The 12315-nt window shown below is 40.4% G+C and overlaps 1 protein-coding gene across 53 annotated transcripts in view; it reads right to left on the bottom strand.

Moving 5' to 3' along the window:
* Positions 1 to 12315, bottom strand: part of Zmynd11 (zinc finger, MYND-type containing 11) — an 87987-nt gene that overhangs the window by 16289 nt on the left and 59383 nt on the right. For 23 of the 53 annotated variants that reach the window (XM_087590166.1, XM_087590191.1, XM_087590198.1 and 20 more), the window contains one exon: positions 7375 to 7536. In XM_087590166.1, coding sequence (XP_087446292.1) covers positions 7375 to 7536 — 162 coding nt within the window. 53 annotated transcript variants of the gene reach the window in all.

The following is a 12315-nucleotide window of genomic DNA, read 5'->3' as shown; positions in this document are numbered from 1 at the left end:
TGGTCTACATAGAGAGTTCTAGACTATATGGACAGTCAAGACTATATGGAAATACCTTGTTATCAAAAACCCAAAAGAAAAAAATCTGCAGAACGAGACTGCTGAGGTACCTTTAGGAAACAAAGACAGGGCTGCCTGCTGAGGCACCGATTCAAGGGTTGTAGGTATTGGACCATTAGACCACCAGGCATTTTAATGGTTAGAGGAAAAGCTACTCCAACCCATGGAGGAACAGCTTTTAAAGCAAGCATGACTGTCAGAGTCACTAAACAGACAGCCACCCTGTGTCTCTCTAACCCCTCACTAGCTTTGAAGGTTATGCTTGGTCTCCAGTGGCAGGCCTTAACCTCCTTCACTGACAGCACATAAGACTTCATTGTCATGGCCCTCCCTGGTCAGGAGGCCCGTCCTGCAGGATTACCAAATGCAGCACTGACATAGGTCAGAGGATGAGGGGAGGGAGTTAGTTCTCTCCCCTACCATCTTATGTCCTGGGGATGGATCTTAAGTCCCTGAGCTTGGCAGCAAACCACCTTCACCCACTGAGCCCTCCCGCCCACTCTCCTTTCTGTTTTATGCCAATACACTCCTAGCTATGTTTTCTGTTTTTAAGAAGGAAACATGCAGACAGTAAGACCTCTGCCTGCAGAGCTCCAAATCCCTCCTACACAACATCGTCTACTCTACGCTGTGAACAAGGAGAAATTATGTACTTTCTGTTCAACGGTACTACAACACTAAAGAAGTTTTGCTTAAGATCATATCCATCACTACAGGGGAAGCCTACGCATTATCTTCTCAGGCCTGAGCATTTTGATAAACTTCATGAGGACTCGATGGCTTTATTTATTAACAGCATTTGTCCTTGCAGAAGACTGGTGTTTGATTTCAAGGACCCATAATGATGGCTTGCAACTATCTGCATCTCCAGTCCCAGGGGCTCCTATGACCTCTGTGGGTACCAGGCAGACATGCAGTGCACAGACATACATGCAGGCAAAACACCAAACATATTACATGAAAATAAATCTATAGAAAAACTATAATTGCTACCCAGCCTCCAAAAGAGAAGTCGCAGGATCTAATACACTGCTGCCCCAGACCTACCACCCAGTGCCTGTCTACTGTAACACTGCTACGATTACCATGGAAATGCAATGTATAAACCAGGTGACTTCTTTCCTTACCAGAGTGGGTTTAGGTAGCTTCGACAGCGATTAGATAACTATACCCAGGATTTCACAGCTTCTGTCTTAGACTCAATCTGAAAGCTTCTCCTCTTTCCAGAGGTCTTATTTCTTTTTTGTCTGGCTAAGCCCATAGAGAGCAATAAAGCCACCTTATGACAGAATAAGGTTCAGTCAGCATCATATTAAAAATAATTTTTCTATTTCTCTTTTAATTAAATTTATAGGATACAGGTGTCTTTAAACTAATGCAATCAATGGTCATTATTTTTAGTATCACCATTAAAAACAACAGCTTCTACATCTATTTTACTTAAAAGCCAAATATCCATCCTATGTCTGTTAATATGGAGCTTGAAAGCAAAGGTATTTCCTTTGGGGTAAAAGTCACTCACATTCATAGAGTGGGCTGAGCAGACAAGAGGAGCTATCTCTAAGCAGATACATAGGAGGGGCTGCATCCACACAGCTTTCACCTCTCACTTCACTGCAGCATGAACTGCAGACCACTCTGCTCAGCTCTGCAGTCCGTGGGGCTCGCTTCCACACTAGGTCCTCTGAGCATTCACTCGACCCCTGCTACTCCTCCACATACACACACACTCTGTGGTTAGTTTAGTCGTAGCCAAGTTCTGTTCCTTTGATGTCCACCTGCCTAATGGGCACATCGCAACCAATGTGGGACAGAAAGACACCAGAGGCTTAGCATAGGACTTAAAGTTAACTTTAAAAGGCCAGGGTCTGAGAAGGGCAGAGATACTAGGTGCCCTGGAGCTAGCACCACAAGCAGTTATGATCTGACTATTGTGGAGAACTGGGAATTGAACCTAGGACCTCAGAACAGTATACACTCTGAAGCACTGTGCCATCCCTCCAACCCATCCACATGTGCACTTCTAAGGTTTTTTCTTCGTTTTGGCAGAATCTATTGCTTGGCATGTGTTCAGAAGAAGCTGTGACAGCAGGGAGACTTGGGCTAGAGTCCTCAGTGGACTCTAGAGTGAAGGCCAAGGGCTAGGGAGCCATAGGCTGCAAACTCAAGGAGCTTTGTAGCTCAGACCCAAGGCATTATATACTAATAATTAATAATAATCAGCAGCAGCATTTATCTTTTGTTTTCTTACATTTCTTATGTTTCCATATTTTACTAGGCTACATTAATTTACCATGCAATTCATACAAACTTTTTTCACAGAGAAAAATGCCATGTATATATTTAAGAAGGAATGAGTGCTTTCCAGATTTATAAAGAACCTACAGGAATCTTATATTTCATGCTTTAAGTGGATTCTTTCATTCAAAACTAGCATGTGATATATGTTCTGTGCATGTATTTTAGTGACTAATATCTAGTGTGTGATGTCTGGTGTAGAGTGTGGTTAGTGTGTATGTGGGGGAGATGTCTAGGATTTGTATGTAGCATGCATGATATTTAAAATGTCTGGTGTGTTGTGATCTGTGTATCTGTATTATGTGGTATGTAGTATGCGTATACAGTGTGTGGTACGTGTGATGTTTGTGTGGTGCACATACACACACACTGTATGGGATAAAAAGTTTAGTCATATGACATGATGGACAGTAAAGTGGTATTTTTGTTATTCCTTATGGGCAAATCTTCAAACAGTATTCCATTTGAGGCCCAGAAACAGAGAAGGGAGCAAGGGGCTTCTGACTACTGCCTTCCTGCTATTCACCGACTATGCAATCACATAACAACTCAGTGTGCTAACTGCTACCAATGTACACTAGAGTTCACAGGGTAAAATGTGTTTATAAATTGACTCTGCAGCACGACCATGAATCTACAACCCCTAGTCAAAAAACCAGAAGGAACCTATAAAGGAGAATATTAACAGAAGGGAGAAGATAGGGTCCCTCTGAAACCCATCTCAGTCTGTCATTCATTTTCCCTGCTTCATGGTACTGCTCCTCTCTTAGTCTTCTGATGCTTCATGAGGGATAGAGAGCAAGTGTCCCTCTCTCAGATAGTAAGGTTACTGCTCTCACAGACAGAGCTTGCTACAGAATCTGTACACTAGGAGACTGTCTGTGTCTACCTTTAGAATTGTTCATTCTTTCTTTCTTTCTTTCTTTCTTTCTTTCTTTCTTTCTTTCTTCCTTTCTTTCTTTCTTTCTTCCTTTCCTTCTTTCCTTCTTTCCTTCTTTCTGAGACAAAGTTTCTCTGTGTTGCCCTGGCTGTCATGGAACTCACTCTATAGACCAGGGCAGTGTCGAACTCATAGATTACCTGCCTCTGCCTCTGTCTCTCAAGTGCTAAGATTAAAGGTGTGTGCCCCCACTACCTGGACCTCCTTTAGAATTTGTGAAGTAAGCCTTGATGAGGAGATGAAGGCCAGAGCACTCTGACAAGGATGATACTTCACATGAGAAGATGCTTCTCTTAGGGCTATACAGGGTTCCAAGTATGAATGTTTAAAGACAACACCATCTGCTCTGGCAGTAGCCACATCCGGCTGGACGCTCACACTGGACAGCACCAGAGACCCCTCCACTACAGATTAACAGGGAGCACTATGCCAAAAGGCAATACGGTGCCATCCCAGCAAGTGGTGGTGCAGGTCTCAGTGGCAGACCACAGTGCCTGTATATTAAGACAATGCTCAAAAGTTCCTTATCTGTATATTCTGTGTTCTCTCAAATCATTAAGAGGAAAAAGTAAACTGAAAAATGATTCTGACTAGAACCATAGTTCCTGATTTTATTTGGAATCCAAGTTTTCTTAGTCTAAAAATGTTTACAGGTATCACTCAGTCCTGTGATTTCTTTTTCCCCCAAGATGCTAGCAGGCTAATAAGAATGCAGTACACAGACACAAAGACACACACACAGACACAGACGCACGCGCACACACACACACACACACACACACACACACACACGCCCACCACAAACTATGGATGGCATCAAAGAGGAAAATGAATTGTAACTTGGGAACAGTAATGAAAATGAAGAGAAGTGAAAAGGAGACAACTGACAGAAACCAAATGGCTGATAAGAACTGAGTGTGATTCACAAGGCACCATGAGTGCATCTGTGATGGGCTGTCAGTGATGGGCAGCACACGGAGGCACACATGTAAGAGCCGGTCAGATGAGGGACCTGTGCTTTCTCTCCTGTAAGCTGTGCACATAGGATGTTTGGAGACAAGCTGACCATATCCAGTAATGCACATAATGCACACACACGACATGCACAGCCTACGTCTGAAGAACATCACCTAGAGAAAATGAATTCTGTGACTTTCTCTTTTCTTATTTCTATGTTAGCTGAATACTGCAAAGTTTTCAAAAACAATTTTAACTTCACAGGAAAAAGAATGTATAACAAGATGTTGGGGGCATTTCTCTCAAGGTAAAACCTGATTAGACAGATACTCATGGGCTACTTTCTAAGCAGCTGGCTGTCTGCAAGGTAACACTGGAGAGAAAGCAGGTGTTCAGAGGAACAGTCTTTGAGATGTAGGATTCCTAAGGTTAAGCATGAGAAGTGGTAAAATTACTTTGACTGAGAATGGTGCACATTGTCTTCTCAGACTTGACACTGAGACACAAGTGACTGGTCTGGCAGAACGGCTGACAGTCGGGACAGCCCACTCCTAGTGATGGGTCACCCATGTGGGTCCTAGGGTAGGACAAAGTCTGTAGACCTCTACCAATAGTTAGAAACATGGTTGCTTTAAACTTACAACTTTGTAGTAATGATTGACTTCTGGTCTACTTTTGCCTGACTGGAAATAAGGTTCTTCTCTACAAAATTCCTTGTTTGTATGCATAATTATCCAACATTCCCCAAACATCAGAGGGAAAGAGATTGGAAAGTTGATTCTGATTGGAACCACAGTTTTAGGGTTTTAGTCTGTGAACCCAAAACTTCCTGAGTCCAAGAATATTTCAATCTGGACATGGATTTGTTAATATTAAACAGTACTTTTATAGAAATTTTGGTTTTGTTTTAAAAACTATGTTAACCAAACACTTCACCGGATACACATGTAAATCGCCATTATGGTTTAAGGCTATTGTTCTTTTCACACTTGAAACATAATCATTGCCAATTCTCTTTTTTCATGAACATAACTATTAAAACAACAGAACTTTAAAATGATGGTTTCTTTGGAGGCTTCAGAACTAAAGGTGAAATCCCCCAAATTCGGCCTCAAGCATGGGCTTCCTGTGTCTGCTGGGGACAGTTCACAGTCTAGGCTATAAACACACACTTTACAGGATTTATGATTTACAGTGTCATTTGCATAAGTGCAATTATATCCTCCTATCATGATAGCATCTTAACTGAGCAAGGAAAAACAAAAACAAACAAAAGTAAAATGAGGTTGCCATGCATTTGTCAGCCAGTTACTGTGAAGTTAAAACAAACAAGCAAACAACCAATCAGAACCCAGCAGAGCACTGTGGACAAGAAACAGCAACAGAACTTCATACATGCTGCTGTCTTCACAGAATGATTCCACCTCTCTCTTACATAAATAATGCAAAACCCCATTGTACTCAACTGCACCAAAAGCCAGTGCTTTTACCGAGATCCCTTACTATGACAGTAAGAACTGACGATGAAGGCTAAGAGCCTGGCGGTGTGGTCAGGCGTCTCCCTCTCCCTGCTCTCTTACTGCTTTAGAACTCTGTCTCTCCTCCTTTGGGGTTCTGTAAAGGGGTTGGATCCAGGCTCACACACAGGACAGGGGAACTGCACAGGAGTCTCCTGCTGAGTTTCTATAAAAGTCTCTTAGTTTTTGTTTGCTGGCTGGCTTGCTTGTTTTTTGCTGACAGGGCCTCACTGGTTTCCCTAGGATGGCCCTGAACTTACTCTGTAGGCCCAGCAGTCCTGAGTAGCTGGGTTACAGGCCCGGGCCACCAGGCCCAACTCTTCCTTGTGAGAGGTCAAGGTTTATTTCCTAAAAGATAAGAGATATGTATTTGCTTTTAAGAAGCATGATCAAAATCCACGAACACAGAACTCGAGTGACACAGCCCCTGCTTGAACGGTGTCTGAGCTACCCCTGCACTACTTTCCTGGGGACAGCGTGTGTTTGAGTCTGGAAGAATCTCCAGGCTCAGCCTTGACACTGGCACTGCCAGGCTTATTTGTTGATCCCTTCTCCCATTTCCTAATAATTTACCTTGAAACAGTTTTCTACTGCTATCCTAACTGCCTTTTCTCTACTTTTTAAGCTAAGTGGGCTCAAGTAATCAAGACCTCAATAACTGAGGGAAGCCTGTGTGAAGATGGCTGAGGTAACCAACAGCTTGGTTACTATGGAGGACTAAGATGGGTCTGGACATCTGCTGATCATGTCCAGATAAAATCTTTGACTGATGTTAAAAAAAAATAACATTTTTTAAGAAATTAAATAAACATTCCAATGACTGAAGTATTATTTAAGGCACACTCAGAATTGACCTTACAGGCAACCAATGCAGTGGTTCCAGCTACGTACGTACGTAGCTGAGCGACACAAATTATAAAACAAATTATAAATCAGACAAGTCTGTACCCTCACCATCCCCAGTCCCTGGGAATGCAGTATTTAGTCAGTACTCGTCGCTCATATACAGACACACTACAGTCTCACAGCATGCACATTCTTCAGTGAGGAAATCACTGTATAAAATATGTATTGTACCAACTGCACAATGCATTTTACTTTAATTAAAGTTCTTAGTGTGTAACTGTCCCATCCCTTCACCCTCCACAGAAAATATAAGCAAAAAGTAAACCACGTCATGAGGACAGAAAGAAAAAGACCTTCCCCGCTATAGGGTGGGACGCTGACCAAGAGCACTCCAACACTGTGCCCATCAACTCTACCACGCATTACAAAATCTGTATTGAACAGACCTCCATGTGGCAAACAGTTCATATTCGGAAAGGCTAGCCTTTAAAGCAGTCACATGACCTAGAAATAGGTGTAAAATATGTGAAGATATTTCTATGTGATTTAAATTCTCTAAAATGTACAACCTGAGACATGGGGTGTGCTCTGTGATGCCCATTGGAGTGCTGTGTTCATTCGTCAGTCATTTCAGCAAGTAACCCCCACCCCCAGGATCCATCATTCACCTGGCAAGACCACCTGGGGCATCTTGGTGACACTAATATTCGTTAATTTCCACCCTCTGACAGCACATGAAAGCTCATAGGTACTCACCCTGCAAACTGGGCACTGCCAGTGACTACTGCTGTCTCTAAGCCTGAACTCATCAGACAAACACTTGGAATGATACACACGAAAACACAGGTCACATATCAACACCTCTCCAGGCAAATGGCATTCAAAACAATACCAGTCATGAGTTTCTGTTTCCCAGTCCTACAAAAAATACAAAATAATTTTGTATGACATTTTGTCAATATCTTCAATAACTAAGAACAAAATTGAAACTAAAGTCCATCACAAGTTAGGCATTATAAACAATTTACGACATTTAATGTGTTAAAAACGAGAGAAAATACCTAGAAATTTACTTCTTCATAACTTGATTCTCTCCTCTGTAGTGTCAATAATCAGACATACCGTATAGTGGTCTGACAGCAACAACTCTGACGTGAATTATGTTCAGAGCCAGCCCCGGGTCTAATCCTTTCCTTTAAAACTAGAATCTAAGAAATGATGTCTATTATAACCTGAGTGTCTCACATCAACCAGGACCTTTATATTTCCAACAAACAAACCTGTTTTGTCCTGCTTTTTACAGATTACAAAATGAGTGTGGACACTGCGGGGAAAGGTGTGGTCAAGAGTGGTGGTGCCCACTGTGCTTGTCTCTCAGCCACTGTATTCAATACTTAATTGAAAACAACAACTAAGCAAAATGCCCATATCTTGACAGATCACAAATATTTAGGATCTGTTGAATTTGGAAAAATAAACCAAAAATGTAAAACTAAAAGGTTTAGTGACACCATCTAAAAGAGATTGATTACCATGTAAAACAAGAGGAAAAAGGCTCGATTCTTAGTGTCTAGTCCTAGCAATCAATCAGGGAGGCTGCACAAGCATTTCTCAACATGTCTGAGTTGTGAGGCCTGTACAGCAGGGCAGGCTGAGTATAAGGAACAGGTATAGGAAGACTGTGAGATTTGCTCTTAGCCTAGAATCCATTCTTTATAAATGTTCTTCCCTTCTCCTCAAATCACACTTCAGAGTAAAGGTTAAGTCTTGGCCTTCCTTTGTCGGTGTGAAATGAAATCCAAATGAACAAAGGGAAAGACAGAGGCTAACACCTCCTCGGCTACTCCTGTGGGGTCCTGGCCTTCCACAGTTGGGTTCAGCTACCAGTTATTTCTATGCATATCTGCGCTCTTTCCAAAGATGAGTGGCTTCCTCGTTTTCTCAGATACTAAGATTATCCCAGCAAATGGGGTTCAAACTAACAATCAATAAACACTGACTACTTTGGCCACATGTGAATGCCACCAGAGCACAGAGCCAGTAACGCTCAAAATGTATGCCTTCCAACCCACACACAGAGTCATGACCAGAGTAGATACTCAATTCTCTAGAAAGTAAGCTTTCTGGGTTTACATTTCATTAAGAAATTGATGGTCTTCACTGACCAGAACAATAAAGAAAAATAGGAACTTTTTTGTACCTCACTGAAGCTGTATATCCCCTGCAAACTCTAATTTTATAAAAACTCAGAAAAAATCTATACTACCATGTCTGACTCAGGGACACCACAAAGACATGTATATAGTGCTTAGCTGAATCAAAATTAGACACTGGTGTACCTACTTCTGATAGACAACTCATACATACATTGTATAATACCTATTTTGTTTTTATATTCAAAACATTGTACTATATTAACTATATATATACATATGATAAACGTAGGTTTCAAAATTCTATTCTATTTTTTAATTAAAAAATTTGTCCTAAGTTTAAAACAAAGTATTTAATTCTTACAGCTGCTTAGAAATATCCAAAGAGATTAATAGTTATATTGACTTAATAAAAACTGTCAGCCTTCATGATTTAATGTTTTCATTTTAATTCCTCTTCCTATGAGGGGTCAAACAGTAGGTCCTGGGATGTTAAAAGGAAGGAAGAACGCAGTTCCAGCTTTTCTACTTCACTCTCTCTCTCTCTTCACTCTACACTTCTTACCTACTTCTGAAACAGACACTGAAATGGACCTGTCAATGTTGGTGGCCTAACTCTACACTTTTAATGCTACACTTATAAAAAAATAATTGCAGGGATACATCATAAGTGAACCAAAGTGCAGAAACATTTAAATTTAATTAATTTTATTTTTTATTTGTTTTTTGTTTTTTTAAAGACAAGGTCTCACTAACAGGACTGGAACTGACAGATTTGACTCTCTAGGGCTAGGATTACAGGCATGTGGGTAAGCTTTTAAAATGGGTATTACTAACTTCATCATATACCCATATGATGATAATGCTTTTTGTTATTTTAATCATGTCAAAAAGCTATTCAGAATACATAAAACAGACAAAAGTCAAGCACAAAAGTACCTGGATTTCAAATCTATTAAATTTTTCTGAGGTATAAATGAGTCATGTGGACCATAGGCCAGCTACCCCCAGCTTGTCTTTAGTAAACAGAAATCATTTAAATGGTGAGGCTGCCTCCCATCAATATCATATTCTGAGGTTACATTTGTACTTGGTGCCACCAGATATCATCAGATGCTCTGGAAGCCGCCTATTTAGCAGCACGTGTAGATGCCACTTCAGAGCAATAACCCTGTTAAAGAGCAAGCCTACCAACCCTGACAGAGTTCAAACTGCAGCAATACAGACAGTACAGTCTGCACACATAAGTCTGGAAGAACTGATCTGATCTAGACAAGCTATAAAAGAACAAAAAACAAACCAACTGGCAGAGTTAAAGTAAAATAACATAGTGCAAAATTAGTTCACCTTGTCTGGGGCTGCTGTCCTGGAGAAAGGCTGCGTACTGTAGGCCTTTCAAAATAAAAACAAGATAATCTTGGTCTCTACCACAATTTTGCTCATATTGGGTAATATGGGGCAAAAGGATTTTACATTTGGTTTATTATCTGAAGTATTATTCATACTATTTGGCTGACAATGTTAACAGAAAATTCTGTTAATGAGTTGGTCATTAATGAAAAGATAGTAGCATGCAAACTTAGGTTGTCACAATTGTAGAGGAAGGCTATGGATAGACACAGAGAATCTCTCTGGGAACTCATACACATGAAACCTACAGGCACACTAGGAAAACACCTCACTGACAGAGTCCACACCTCCATATCAGTACAGAACCACAAATGCATGTCTGACTGGTCTGAAACTGGAGTACGCTAGCCTTCTGAAAAGATCAGAATGATGGATGTGAGGGTGGTAAATTCAATATCTCACCACTTATTTTCAACATTTAAAATCACTAAAATACGTAACCACCAAATCCTCACATGTAAAAGATTAACTGAAACTGTTAACAGAATTAAACTAAACCTAAAATAGTAGAGAACTCATTTACAGTGTGTCTGCACTGAACACACTGTCATATACATGCTTAGCAGTGTAATTTATACAGGCTGTCCTCAATCCTAGAAGTGTGCATTTTTAATGCTACACTTATAAAAATAATTGCAGGGATACATCATAAATGAACCAAAGTGCAGAAACATTTAAATTTAATTAATTTTATTTTTTATTTGTTTTTTGTTTTTTTAAAGACAAGGTCTCACTAACAGGACTGGAACTGACAGATTTGACTCTCTAGGGCTAGGATTACAGGCATGTGGGTAAGCTTTTAAAATGGGTATTACTAACTTCATCATATACCCATATGATGATAATGCTTTTTGTTATTTTAATCATGTCAAAAAGCTGCATGCTTAGCAGTGTGATTTACACAGGCTGTCCTCAATCCTAGGAGAAAAGGCTCCTCCATCTGGTAGCAGCCTATAATCTACAGTGTGGTTATCACTCTGGAGCCCAACTGGTTCAAATCCTGGCCCCGACATTCATGGCTGTATGGTCCTGGTCAGAATGCTTAGCTCCTCTGTGTGTCACTTTCTATCTGTAAAATGAACAGAACGATAGCTCTTAGTTTATCGTGTCATGGTAAGAGACAAGCGAGTTCACAGTACACAGTGTGCAGAAGAGGGTCTGGCACAGCCGAGTGCTCAGGAGACCATATCCAGTGTTACTGTCCATGTTCTGCACACAACAGGAACTGAGTGAAGAACAGGCTTCTAACCACATGACTGCATTTCTTTCCGAGCACTTCAGACGTGATTGTCATATCTGATTTTCACAGCACTTCTCTGAGCAAGGTAGAATAGGAGATAGAATTAGCTCCAGTTCAGGGATAAAAAGGAAGCTCAGAAACACGTTTAGCCACGAACCAAGGGAAGCATTTAAAGAACTGTTGGAAAAGGGTATTTTCAAATTCTGGCCAAGGCTCTTCAATAAGCCAAAGGCAGTTTTAACCTTTTAATTCACTATGTTTTCATGAGCAGAAACCCATTACACTACTGAGCATGTATATAAATGGTGAGCATTAGTGTAGATACACTGTAAATGAATACTCTACCATTCTAGGCTTAGTTTAATTCTGTTAATGAATTCAGTTAATCATTTATAGGTAAGGACTTGATGCTTACATATTGTTAGTGATTTTAAATCTTGAAAACAAATTATAGTATTGCCCAATGACACAGAATTCAGGGGAGAGAGGACCAAAAAGTAGGAACCCATGCTGTAGTCTGACATCACATGGTGAGAAGCATAGAACTACCCAGAATCCTGTTGAGCAAATAGAGACTCAAGAGAATCACGTCTCCGTAAGCCAAGGTATGACATCACAGAGAACTCTGGTGCAACTGGTTTCTAATTAACTAGTAATTATCAGCACTTACTTGACACTCAGCAAAGAAAGGGTGTTCTCTTTGTATCTGAATCTGAGGTTGAGAATGAATATTCAAAGAATATATATTTAATTCCATATATAGATGACATAAGGAGAATAAAATATTTTACATTTTAAAACCCCAATAGCATCAAAGGTGCATTGAAATTTCTGCTTAAGGTATTGAAAACAATGAACTAATGACAAATATAACTATAACAGAAAAGAGCAAAA

Source organism: Rattus norvegicus, chromosome 17, assembly GCF_021556685.1.
Source record: "Rattus norvegicus strain SHRSP/BbbUtx chromosome 17, alternate assembly SHRSP_T2T, whole genome shotgun sequence".
NCBI classification, from domain to species: domain Eukaryota; kingdom Metazoa; phylum Chordata; class Mammalia; order Rodentia; family Muridae; genus Rattus; species Rattus norvegicus.
Note: the sequence above shows the minus strand (reverse complement) of the source record. Positions and strands in the feature narration are given on the sequence as shown.